The sequence below is a fragment of the Rhinopithecus roxellana genome, chromosome 1 (assembly GCF_007565055.1).
Source record: "Rhinopithecus roxellana isolate Shanxi Qingling chromosome 1, ASM756505v1, whole genome shotgun sequence".
Taxonomy (NCBI): Eukaryota; Metazoa; Chordata; class Mammalia; order Primates; family Cercopithecidae; genus Rhinopithecus; species Rhinopithecus roxellana.
This window is the reverse complement of record NC_044549.1, coordinates 63650136-63664051: the sequence shown is the minus strand read 5'-3', so window position 1 is coordinate 63664051 and position 13916 is coordinate 63650136. Positions and strand designations below refer to the sequence as shown.

General features: G+C 42.2%; 1 protein-coding gene across 2 annotated transcripts in view; it reads right to left on the bottom strand.

Moving 5' to 3' along the window:
* Positions 1 to 13916, bottom strand: part of GXYLT2 (glucoside xylosyltransferase 2) — an 83141-nt gene that overhangs the window by 41379 nt on the left and 27846 nt on the right. For both annotated transcript variants that reach the window (XM_010385979.2, XM_030919572.1), the window contains exon 3: positions 6633 to 6764. In XM_010385979.2, coding sequence (XP_010384281.2) covers positions 6633 to 6764 — 132 coding nt within the window. The remainder of the gene's footprint in view (positions 1 to 6632; positions 6765 to 13916) is intronic.

Here is a 13916-nt window from a genome sequence, read left to right as displayed (position 1 = left end):
GTTAGCCAGGATGGTCTCGATCTCCTGACCTCATGATCCGCCCACCTCGGCCTCCCAAAGTCCTGGGATTACAGGTGTGAGCCACCACACCCGGCCACCACAGGGTTCCTAATGCCACCATTTTGGAAGTTGCTACCTTGCCATGCTCTTTTTCTGCCATAGTTGCTAAGCTGCTAGAATTTGGATTTCAGGCTGCTTTGAGCAATCATTATGCTTATGGAGCAGCCTTGCAAGGGACTGAAAGAGAGAGACAGAGTCCTGATGACATTATGTGAGCTTCTAGATCTAGCTGTGCTTGGAATCAGTCCTACAGTGTGGACTTTGTAGTTAGATAAGCCAATAAATTAATTTCCTTCTTTGCTAGTTAGAGTTGAATTTCTCTCACATATAACCAAGAGTTGTAGCTAATATCCTGAATGTCAAACTTTTAATAGTGTATGAGTAAATGATAAGCACTGTGGAAAGCTTGTTCAACAAAATTGGTATCTAGGGTCATTTCACGTAATCACTTAGGTAGCTAATCTCATCCAAATAATTTATGGCCTCTTGGTGCCTGATGAAATGTATAAACATCATTTATGGTGATTCTAATTGATGTTCCCCTTAATAAGGATTTTTAATATATTCCTATATGTGTGTCAATATTTGTTAATATCCAAAGGATTTGTTGCAAGGATGTCTCAATGTTAATTGCAAATACTGAGATGTAATATTAATAATAATATAAAGGTCTGACCTCAATTATAAAAAGTTCTAAAAAGTATGATAAGCCTCCCTTTTCCATTAGATTACAGCTAACTCATGAAGACATCACTGGTAAGCATGCAGATTTCAAAACATTGGAACCAGTTATGGGTCTCTTTAACAAGCCATAAGTGGAAAAGAGAAGATTATATGTTGTTGCTTTCCCTACAGTATCTAAAAGCTAGATAATCTAAGATTTATCTTTATTTGGCATGGTAGTCCTTTGAAATATTAAGGAGTGGGACAAGTTTCTTGGAAATATGGACTAAGAAAACTTTAAGAATACATTTACAGGTTAAAGCTATAACTAATTTGGCCAGGTGCGGTGGCTCACACCTGTAATCCCAGCAGTTTTTTTTTTTTTTTTTTTTTGAGAGGGAGTGTCGCCCTGTCGCCCAAGCTGGAATGCAATGGCATGATCTTGGCTCACTGCAACCTCTGCCTCCTAGGTTCAAATGATTCTCCTGCCTCAGCCTCCTGAGCAGCTGGGATTACAGGTGCCCACCACCATGCCCACCTAATTTTTGTATGTTTAGTAGAGACAGGTTTCACCATGTTGGTCAGGCTGGTCTTGAACTCCTGACCTTGTGATCTGCCCACCTCGGCCTCCCAAAATGCTGGGATTACAGGTGTGAGCCACCAAGCCTGGCTGAAGCCATAATTAATTTGATCAGGCACGGTGGCTCACACCTGTAATCCCAGCACTTTAGGAGGCCTAGGAAGGAGGATCGCTTGAGCCCAGGAGTTTGAGACCAGCCTGGGCAACAGGGTGATACTCTTGTCTCTACAAAAATTTTAAAAATTAGCTGGGCATGGTGGTGTGTACCTGTGGTACCAGCTACTCAGGAGGCTTAGGTGGGAGGATCACTTGCGCCCAGGAGGTTGACACTGCAGTGATCCATGATTGCACCACTGCACTCTAGCCTGGGCAACAGAGTGAGACCCTCTCTAACTCCTTCCTTAAATATAGATATCTATGGTGAATGTTGGGAGCAAAAAAAGACATCAGACATTATTATAAGCTTGGAGCTTATTAAAACTTGTAAAAACAAAAACAAAAACATTTCTCCCTGGGTAAGGTATGGATAGAACCTTACCCTACCTCAAATTACCATATCGGGTACCACTTACAAATAATGTCTCTAAAGGCTCTACAATCCAGTGATGTTTGTCATGTTTTACCTATCTCTGGGATTCCCAGAGGACCACCGTTATTAAGGAGAGAAGTCTTCATAATTAAACAGGCACAGCGTGTAGCAAAATGTACAGATCTATTATAAAATCTCACTACTTCCAATTAATTGGGGGAAAGGTGATGTGAATTCATACCCGGGCTTTACTAAGAAAAAAAGAGAAAAGTATTCCAGAATCAATTTTAATGAACACATTTGATTTATTTGTAATTGGCATATTGTTTTAAATATTTTAAGCTTCTGAATTACCTGAAAGAAATATGCATTTTAGAATGCTTAATCAAGCCATCTGCAGTTTAGTTTGCATTCATAATGGTCCCATGCCACAGGACCACTATTCACAGAAGGAGACGAGTAACTGTCCACTGATTTCTAGGAGTTCATAAATTTTGAATTGGTGGGATCTGAATCACACTAATTGCACTTGAGAATCTAATAGGCTTGAGTTGCAAAGACTTATGCTCTGATATTATTCAGACAGTAAAATCTTAGTTGAGAAAAGGTCTCTTCCGCAGTTTTGGGTAGATGACAACCTCTTGGAAAATGGGTGGGACCATGGTCCTCAGTCAACTGACTACCTGATAGAATGTTTGCACTTTAGGATCTCCATTTTCTCTGTGCTCCTGAGGCAGCACACCTGATATGCTTTTGTAGAGATGAATTCCAAGGAAAACACGACCTAGACTTTATTTCAAATTACGCTCAAGATCAATACATCTCACTGATGCCCAAAAATGCGACGTTCATAATCTGCTGTTGTGATATACAACTAGGAAAAGGTAAATGTCCTGTCAACCACAATCTCTCCTTATTATTTTTAAAGAGGGCTCGTTTCCATTATCAGAAGCAGACAAGGAATACCAGCACCCATTTGTCATTCAAAACCAAGCACTTACTTAGCTGGGAAAGAATTAAAGCCATTAGGTGATGAATTTGTTTTTTTTTAAATAATGGTAATAAAGTAACAATTCAAGGTCAACAAAAATTCAAATGTAGTTCCACTGGGTAGCTAATATTTTGGATAGAATAGGGAAGACCATTTCCCAACATTACCTTTGGTTTTCTAATACTTACTTTTTGCAAAAATGGAGACAAGAAACAGAAACCTAACATTTTCTCTCACCTCAAAGAGTAATCAGTTTTTATATCACCAACCTAGAGATTTTCGTGTCAGTTGGAGGGAATCTTTTCCTACCCCAGTTTTTATGCGACTAATCCTATCTCACCATATGTATAAAGGTCTGTGACATGTGAAGAATAGATGATGTGGCCAGGCGCAGCAGCTCATGGCTGTAATCCCAGCACTTTGGGAGTCCAAGGTGGGCGGAACACCTGAGGTCAGGAGTTCAAGATCAGCCTGACCAACATGTTGAAACCCTGTCTCTACTAAAAATACAAAAATTAGCGGGTCATGGTGGTATGCACCGAAATCCCAGGTACTTGGGGGGTTGAGGCAGGAGAAATGCTTGAACCCAGGAGGCGGAGGTTGCAGTGAGCTGAGATTGTGCCACTGCACTCCAGCCTGGGAGACAGAGTGAGACTCCATCTCAAAAAGAAAAAAAAGAAAAGCAAAATAGATGACGTAATGAGCAAGTGAACTTGGGCAGCTGATTGCTGCCAACAGTTCATCCAGGGTTTATTCTGCTCACAGGTCTCTGCGTAGGAAATGCTAAAAGTGCTACTCCCCAGTTAGGGTTTCCAGACCGATAGATGTGAAGATTCCTTCTGCTTGAGTATCCTCAGGCACCTCAAAATCAAAATATGACCCAAATTAAACTCATTTGACCCATTTACCAAAAATGCTTTCCCCTGTCTTTTCTATCCCTAAATGATCCTGCCATTTATTTCTTAGGTTGAGCCATAAGAAATTGCCTTTTTTACAGGTCATTAATGGTTGAATATTGGCAATTTCAAAAGGATCAACCTTAACAGTTGTTCAGGTTAAAAAAAAAACAAAAAACCTGGTAAATCCTTTTCATATCACTTCCCCTTCAACTCTTACAACAAGCCAATCAGGAAGGTTGGTAAATTCTGTTTCAGGCAGGTCCATTATCCATCTCTAAGGCAACCATCAAAGCCCAAGCCAAGTTAGTGAAATGGCTTCACCAACCCTGTCCACGCTGCCATAAACCAGAGTGTCTTCTTTAAAATGCAAGTTAGAACATGCCACTTGCTGCAAAAAATCATCCAATGGCTTCCCACTGCCCTTAAGAAAAAGACTGGGCTGGGTGCTACGGCTCACGTCTGTAATTCCAGCACTGTAGGAGGTCAAGGTGGGAGGACTGCTTGAGCCCAGGAGTATGTGACCAGGCTGGCAACATAGTAAGACATCATCTCTACAAAAAATAAAAAAATTAGCTAGCCATGGTGGTTCACATCTGTAGTCCCAGCTACTTGTGAGGCTCAGGTGGAAGGATCACTTGAGCCCGGGAGTTGGAGGCTGCAGTGAGCCATGAATGCACCACTGCACTCTAGCAGGGGAAACAGAGAGTGACCTTATCTCCAAAAAAAAAAAAAAAAAAAAAGACAAAGATGGCTTGCTGATTTGCAAGCTCCAGTCTCTACTGACTGCTTCACTCTCATCTCACTTTCTGTTTTTTGGTTACTATGACGTTCTTTTATTTTCTTAAACATGGCCCTCCCCACCTTAGGGCCTTTGTATATACTGTTCCATCTGCCTGGAACCCTCTTTTCTCTCATGACCTCCAAGGCCGTTGTCACCTAGTAACCCTTACTTCTCCTTTATTCATGTCTCGGCATAAATGCCACTGCTGGGCAGGCATGGTGGCTCATGCCTGTAATCCTACTACTTTGGGAGGCCAAGGTGAGAGGATCACTTAAGCACAGGAGTTCAAGATCAGCCTGAGCAATATAGCAAGACCCCATCTCTTAAAAAAAAAAATATGCCACTGCCTCAAGAGAACCTTCTGTGATCTCTCTTAGACCAGGATGGAACCCCATGTTACATACATCCATGAGACTATCTCCTCTTAGTACTGGTCATACTTCTAATTGTTTGTTCAAGGTCCTACTAGACTCAAACTCCAAGGAAACAGGATCATGGCTGTCTATTACCATGTCATCATCACTGAGCCAGAGCCCAGCACCCTAATGGGCACTCAACAAATATCTATGGAAGGCACGAATCCCTCACAAAATTTAGAGCAGCAACTGACAGTTCAAAGTTGCCATCCCTGCACAATATTATTCTCACTTTTGATATATCTTTTTTCTACTTAATATTTTATTATTTGATTTTTAAAATTGTATTTATTTATTTACTTTTTTTTTTTTTTTTTTTGAGAAGGAGACTCGCTCTGTCACCCAGGCTGGAGTAAAGTGGCCAGATCTCAGCTCACTGCAAACTCCACCTCCCGGGTTTACGCCATTCTCCTGCCTCAGCCTCCCGAGTAGCTGGGACTACAGGCGCCTGCCACCTCGCCCGGCTAGTTTTTTGTATTTTTTTTTTTTTTTTAGTAGAGACGGGGTTTCACCGTGTTAGCCAGGATGGTCTCGATCTCCTGACCTCATGATCCGCCCGCCTCGGCCTCCCAAAGTGCTGGGATTACAGGCTTGAGCCACCGCGCCCGGCCATTTTATTTACTTTTTTGAGACAGGGTCTCACTCTGTCACGTAGGCTGGAGTGTGATGGTGCGATCATGGCTCACTGCAGCCTCAACCTCTTGAGCTTGGATGATCCTCCCACCTCAGCCTCCCAAGTAACTGGGACTACAGGCATGCGCCACCATGCCCAGCTAATTTTTTTTTTTTTTTTTTTCTGAGATGGAGTTTTACCCTTGTTGCCCAGCCTGGAGTGCAGTGGCGTGATCTTGGCTTACTGCAACCTCTGCCTCCTGGGTTCAAGCGATTCTCTTGCCTCGGCCTCCTGAGTAGCTGGGATTACAGGCACACACTACCGTGCCTGGCTAATTTTTGTATTTTTAGTAGAGACAGGGTTTCAACATGTTGGCCAGGCTGGTCTTGAACTCCTGACCTCAGGTGATTCACCCACCTCGGCCTCGCAAAGTGCTGGGATTATAAATGTGAGCCACCGCCCCCCGCCTAATTTTTGTATTTTTTGTAGAGATGGGATTTCGCCATGTTGCCCAGGCTGGTCTCAAGCTCCTGTGCTCAAGCCATCAGCCTGCCTTGGCCTCCCAAAGTACTGGGATTATAAGTGTGAGCCACCTTGCTGGCCTCAATATTTTAAAAAAGGAAACAAAAACACGCAATTTAAAAATTCATTAAACTAAAAGACTAAACCAAAATTCTGGGCCCTTTTGGAATGATAGCCTAGCACGACCAAAACTAGTAGCTGTTATTGTTATAAGAGAAATAACCATAATCAAAGCTAATATTTATTGAGGGCCAGCTATGTGCCAAGCCTATGGATAAAACTGAAGTTAGTGAAGTTGGGGGATTTAACAAGGTTCACAGGGGCCAGTAAATGATGGAGCCATAGTCACAAAGACCAATGATCCAAGACAGGATACGAATGCTCACTGCCCCTCAGTCTTTCAGTATGACAACCTCCAGAACACAGGGATCTTCTCTACATGCTGCAGACTTAGAGCATCAGCTCCAGAATCCAAGAGACACACGTTTTCAGTGGTTAAATGTTTCTACACACATCTCAGCTAATTTTACCTTATTTCCAAGAGCAAGCTACATCTTATTAAAAACAGGTGTTCCTACCGGAAGAAAGAGTCTCTGGGCAGCACAGGGTTTGAACAATTTCTTCCACTCCTGAGGGTTTCCAACAGAAAATGTGATGGGGTAGATTCTGTGCTCAAACTTCTTTGTATATGAGTCAGGCCACTGGCGTAACTGAAAAACATGGAAAGCAAGGGAAGGGTGATTAGGTCCCAGGAAATAGGGAAAACACCTGGGAAGCTTCTGGATGGTCAAATGGAAATTATTCAGGCAACTTACACAGAAAGTCTAACTTCATCCCCACTATGAATGTTCACTAAATGAAAGAGTATTTGCTCCTACTAAAATTGCTAAGATTTTTAAAAATAACATTCAGAGTTGGCAACAGTGTTGAGAAACTGCAGAGGTGAGTATGGATGTGAACAAACTTCCAAAAGGGCAACTTAGGAAACTGGTAACAACACCCCAAAAGACGGAGGTACAAGGACATTCACCACAACCTAGTTTGTAATAACAAAACTTGAGAACTTAGCAGCTTTGAAGGAGGAAAAAAACCCAGCAAACTTGGGAACAATCAAAATGTCCAACTGATAAGGAATTGGGACAATTAAGTATGATAGAACTACATAATAAAGTACAGTTAGAGGGATCAGAGGTGGTAGTTCATGCCTGTAATCCCAGCACTTTGGGAGGCTGAGGCGGGTGGATCTCTTCAGGCCAGAAGTTCAAGACCAGCCTGGCCAACCCAGCAAAACCCCATCCCTGCTAAAAAACACAAAAATTAGCTGGGCGCGGTGGCACATGCCTGTAGTCCCAGCTACTCGGGAGGCTGAGACACGTGAATTGCTTGAACCAGGGAGGCGGAGGTTGCAGTGAGATCCTGCCACTGCACTCCAGCCTGCGTGACAGAGCGAGACTATGTCTCAAAAAAATAAAATTAAATTAAATTAAAAAATAAACACAGAATAATGTCCAGTTAGAATAAAGTAGATGTCTTTTGTGTTATTTGTGGCAGGCTGGATTTGGCTCTTGTACTCCCATAGTTTGCTGACCTCAGTTCTATATCCTTGTCACTAATGACTGCATTGTATTCTGTTATGTAGCTAGGTACTGACATGGAAAATGGTTATAACAAATAGCTTGGTTTTGGAAAAAGCAAAGTGCAAAAAAATTATAATATGGTTCTTTTTTTTTTTTTTTTTTAATTTCTTCACTACTGTCTGAATGAATAGTTCTGTCTTATAGGAAAAAATGTATGCATGAGGCCAGGCGTAGTGGCTCACACCTGTAACTCAGCACCTTGGGAGGCCCAGGCGGGTGGATCACTTGAGGTCAGGAGTTTGAGACCAGCCTGGTCAACATGGCAAAATCCCGTCTCTACTAAAAATACAAAAATTAGCTGGCGTGGTGGTGGGCGCCTGTAATCCCAGCTACTTCAGGAGGCTGAGGCAAGAGAATCACTTGAACCTGGGAGGCAGAGGTGGAGGTTGCAGTGTGTTGAGATCGTGCCACTGCACTCCAGTCTGAGGGTCAGAGCGAGACTCTAACTAAAATATATATATACACACACATACACATAGACACACACATATGTATGTACATTTTATATGTAGAGAAAAATCTAGATGGATATGCACCAAATTATTAAAAGTGGGCACCTCTATAGCTGGTGATGGTGGTTTCGTTTCCTCGGACTACATTTCCATATTCTTTAGAACTTTTACAATGAGTATATATTACTTTCCTTGCATATATTAATTTTATAACAAAATTTTTAAAATACACTTTTAGATTTTAGAGCAGTTTAATGTCTACAGAAAGTCAGCCAGGTGTTGGTGGCTCATGCCTGTAATCCTAACATTTTGGGAGGCCAAGGTGGGAAGATTGCTTAAGCCCAGGAATTTGAGACCAGCCAGGGCAATATAGCAAGACCTGCCTCTTAAAAAAATTAAAAACAAGGCCAGGAGTGGTGGCTGATGCCTGTAATCCTGTGACTTCGGGAGGCCAAGGCGAGTGGATCACTTGAGGTCAGGAGTTCGAGACCAGCGTGGCCAACATGGTGAAACCCCATCTCTACTAAAAATACAAAAATTAGCCAGAAGTGGTGAGGCACGCCTGTAGTCCCAGCTACTTGGGAGGCTGAGGCAGGAGAATCATATCAACACGGAAGGTGGAGGCTGCAGTGAGCCAAAACGGGACCACTGTACTCCAGCCTGGGTGACAGAAAAAAAAAATTTAAAAACAAGAACAACAATGAAAACAGACAACAAAAAAGAAAAATTGAGCAGAAATCAGTTTCCAGATAGCCTCTCTCTTCCCCCTGCCCTACAGTTTCCCCTATTATTTACATCTTGCATTCATGTGGTATATTTGTTACAACTGCTAAGTCAATATCAATATGCTATTACTAACTAAAGTCCACAGTTTACATTAGTGTTAATTCTTTCTGTTGTGCACTCTTTCTATGGATTTTGGCAAATGCACATCATATATCTATCATTACAGTATCATACAGAATAGTGTCACTACCCTAAAAATCCTCTCTGCTCCAACTTTTCAACATTCCTGCCCTCTCTCACCTGAATTTTTTCTTCTTCTTTTTTTTGAAACAGAGTCTCACTCTGTTGCCCAGACTGGAGTGCAATGGTGCAATCTCAGCTCACTGCAACCTCTGCATCCCAGGTTCCAGCAATTCTCCTGCTTCAGCCTCCTGAGTAGCTGGGATTACAGGTGACTGCCACTACGACCCAGCTACTTTTTGTATTTTTAGTAGAGACAGGGTTTTACCATGTTGGTCAGGTTGGTCTCGAACTCCCGACCTCAGATGATCCACATGCCTTGGCCTCCCAAAGTGCTGGCATTACAGGTGTGAGCCACCGTGCCTGGCCAAACACTGATCTTTTTACAGGCTCTTCATGTTACCTTTTCCAGAATGTGACATAGTTAGAATCACATAGTACATTGCCTTTTCAGACTGGCTTCTTTCATTTAGCAATATGCATTTAGGTCTCCTACATGTCTTTTTGTGACTTGATAGCTCATTTTTTAATTTATCATTTAATAATACTATATGCTCAAAAAAATTAGCTGAACGTGGTGGCAGGCACCTGTAGTCACAGCTACTTGGGAGGCTGAGGCAGGAGAATGGCATGAACCCGGGAGGTGGAGCTTGCAGTGAGCAGAGATCACGCCACTGCACTCCAGCCTGGGCGACAGAGTGAGACTCCATCTCAAAAAAAAAAAAAAAAAAAGATAATACTGTATGCTATGGTATTAATCTATCACAGATTGTTTATCCATTTACCTACTGAAGGATATCTTGGTTGCTTCCAGTTTTGGGAAATTGTGAATATAGCTGCTACAAACATCTGTGTACAGGTTTTTGTGTGGATATAAGTTTTCAACTCATTTGGGTAAAGACTTAGGAGGTCTATTCCTGGATTATATGGTAAGCCTATATTCAGCTTTCTAAGAAACTGCCAAACCACCTTCCAAAGTGGCTGCATGATTTTGCATTCTTATCAGCAATGAATGAGAGTTCCTGTTGCTCCACATCCTCACCAGCATTTGGTGTTGTCGGGGTTCTAGGTTTTAGCCATTCAAATAGGTGTGTAGCTCATTGTCATCTTAAGTTACAAATGCTCAAATCACATATGACACTGAACAGCTTTTCATATGCTTTTTTGCCATCTGTGTATCTTAATTTTTTTTTTTTTTTTTTTTTTTTTTTTTTTTGAGACAGAGCCTTGCTTTGTCGCCCAAGCTGGAGTGCAGCGGCATGATCTCAGCTCACTGCACTCTCTGCCTCCCGGTTTCAAGCAATTCTCGTGCCTCGGCCTCCCGAGTAGCTGGGATTACATGCATGCACCACTATGCCCAGCTAATTTTTTTGTATTTTCGGTAGAGATGGGAGTTTCGTCATGTTTCCCAGACTGGTCTCAAACTCCTGAGCTCAGGCAATCTGCCCACTTCATCCTCCCAAAGTGCTAGGATTACATGCATGAGCCACCGTGGCTGGACCTTCTTAATTTTTTTGAGTTAATGCCTTCCCATTGTTACAACAATTTTAGGAATTATTCCTAAAGAAAAATTTCAAAAATGGACACTTGTTTATTACAAGGTTGTTTGTTTCAGTGTTGTTTGTAACAATGATAAATTAGAAACAATCTAAAGAAGAGATTGGTTAAATAAGCTCCAGGGTCTGTCTATATAACAGAATACAATGTAGTGATTAGTGATAATATCACAGAACTGGGGTCAGCAAATTATGGTAGTACCAGAGCCAAATCTAGCCTGCCACAAAGAGTACACAAGCCATGCCAAGAATGGTTTGGCATTCTTAAATAGTTTTAAAAAATCAAAACAAGAATACTATTTTGTGACAATTATATGAAATTCAAATCTCAGTGCCCATAAGTAAAATGTTACCAGAACACAGCCACACCCATTTGTTTATATATTGTTTGTGGCTGCTTCTGCTCTAAATAGCACATTGAGTAGTTGGGATAGAGACCATACAGCCTGCAAAGACTAAAATAGTTACTATCTGCTGTTTTCCAGGAAACACTGGTCATCTCACTTTAGAGGAAACTCAGTAATATAAGCGTCAGTGATACAAAAGAGATCCCATTTCTGATGGTGATATGAAAAGAAAAGGAATGGAAATAAGTATTATATATATATACACCAAAACTGTTCTCCCTGAGCATTAGTGTAATGGGTTTTTTCCATTTATTATTTATGAATTTACTGGTTTTTACCATGTACATATATTGTTTGTATAGCCACATAAACTTTTTTTTTTTTTTTTTTTTTTTTTTTGAGATGGGGCCTCACTCTGTCGCCCAGGCTGGAGTACAGTGGCACAATCAAGGCTCACTGCAGCCTTGACCTCCCTGGGCTCAGGTGATCCTCCCACCTCAGCCTCCCAAGTAGCTGAGACCACAGGTGCACGCCATCATGCCTGGCTAATTTTTCTATGTTTTATTGAGACAAGGTTTTGCCATGTTGCCCAGGCTGGAATATAAACATTTTTTAAAATACATCATTGGAAACACTTCAACGTTCTGAATGAGGAAAGGAGTGACAGAAAAAGTATTTGACATTTGATATATGAAGGGCACTGACCAATTAGAACCCACACCAGGTATTACCTAGTATTTACCCAGTATAGTTGCACAGACCCATTAGAACTGACACTAGGCATAAACTCTCAGTATGACAGTACTGACCAGTCAGAACGAGCACTGGCACAAATACTGGGTGTAAATACCAGTACAAATGTACCACTTCACAACAGCCCAAAATCAGCCGTCAAAAAAGAATGGGAAATTCACATGGTCCACTGGCTCCCTTGGCTCTCTGCATCCTCTAACAGTCTGGGAGGTTGGGGCTGCAGTGGGCTTGTGATGGCGCCACTGCACTGCAACTTGGATGACGACATGAGACCCTGTCTCAAAGAAACAAAAACAAAACCAAAAACAAAAAAATCAAAAACAAAAACAAAAAAATCCTTGTCACTCTGATTGTTAGCATCCTATCTTCAGAAAGGTTTAACTACCTTTGTCAATCTAACCGCCCACCTCATCCTTTACCTCAGTAGGTAACTCCTCCTTTCTTGCAGGTTCATTCATTCTTTTGAAGTTATAAAAAAAATATTTTTGAGCATCCACAAATGTTACGGAACAGAAGACTTTTAGGATCTGAAATCCATTACATTGCTTTCACAAGGGTTTGGCTGGCTTACAATAACACACTAGATACAATGAAGCCATCAAAACTCAATTGCGGCTGGGCGAGGTGGCTCATGTCTGTAATCCCAAAATTTGGGAGGCCGAGGTGGGCGGATCACCTGAGGTCAGGAGTTCGAGACCAGCCTGGCCAACATGGTGAAACTCCCATCTCTACTAAAAAATACAAAATTAGCTGGGTGTGGTAGTGCATGCCTGTATTCCCAGCTATTCGGGTGGCTGAGGCACAAGAAGCACTCGAACCCAGGAGGCAGAGGTTGCAGTGAGTGGAGATCACGCCACTGCACTCCAGCCTGGGCAACAGAGTGAGACTCCATCTCAAAAACAAAAACAAACAAACAAAAAAACAAACTCAGTTGCATCAGTCAGGATAAACTAGGGTTATCAAGAATTTATGGCCAGGTGTTGTGGCTCATACCTATAAACTCAACACTTTAAGAGATCAAGATTGGAGGATCACTTGAGACCAGGAGTTTGGGACCAGCCTGGGCAATATAGCAAGACTCCATCTCTCCCCCTACCCCCAAAAAAGTTTATTTTAAGGTGTTTTTCTTTTCTTTTCTTTTCTTTTTTTCCTAAAGTTTATCTTGCTCCTGCTACATCTTCAGACTGGCAAGGGGCTGTGCTCAGTATTCTCACTCAGGGGCCAAACTCATGGAGGCTCCATCTCAACTCACATCAGTGAACGCAGATGCAAGAGAAGCAAGTGTGGCAAAACACACACTAGATCTTAAGTTTCCACCAGGAAGTGACATATTTTATGTTAAAAGTGAAACCCATCACTGTCACCCACGTTCATTGGCCAAAGCAAATCACACAATCACACCCAACTTCAGAGGAGTTAGGGAGGTGCCAAATGACCATGCATCTAAAAGGAGGAAACCTCTAATAATGACCACGAAGGTAAGACAACAAGGACCACACAGTGACAGTGAAGTGCAGCCCTTACCCTTCCCAAGTCCTCCATGGACGTCCCTGAAAGTGCTGGGCCAGCCTCAGCTTGCTCCTCTAGTAATGAGAAACCCAATACCTCTTATTTTTTTTTTTGAGACAGGATCACCCTCTGTCACCCAGGCTGGAGTGCAGTGGGGCGATCTTGGCTCACTGCAACCTCTGCCTCCCAGGTTCAAGCAATTCTCCTGCATCAGCCTCCTGAATAGCTGGGATTACAGGTGCCCACCACCACACGGGCTAATTTTTGTATTTTTGGTAGAATCGGGGTTTCACCATGTTGGCCAGACTGGTCTTGAACTCCCGACCTCAAGTGATCTGCCCGCGTTGGCCTCCCAAAGTGTTGGGATTACAGGCATGAGCCACCGTGCCCAGCTCCCCCAATACCTTTAAAAAGGGCTCCTTGCATGGAATTAGAACCAGCTGCCTGAGACCTCCTCCACATCACGCCTCGTTTTTGTCCTGCAGAGCAACACGGAAGAAATCTAATTCCAATTGCATATGTCTTTAAACTACTGAAGAATACCTTATCATCTCTTTCTCTGGGCTATTTTTCCTAAATCCTCAAAAAAAAAAAAAAAAAAAAAAGGAAATGAATAATGAAGAGGCATGGTCCCTGTCCTCT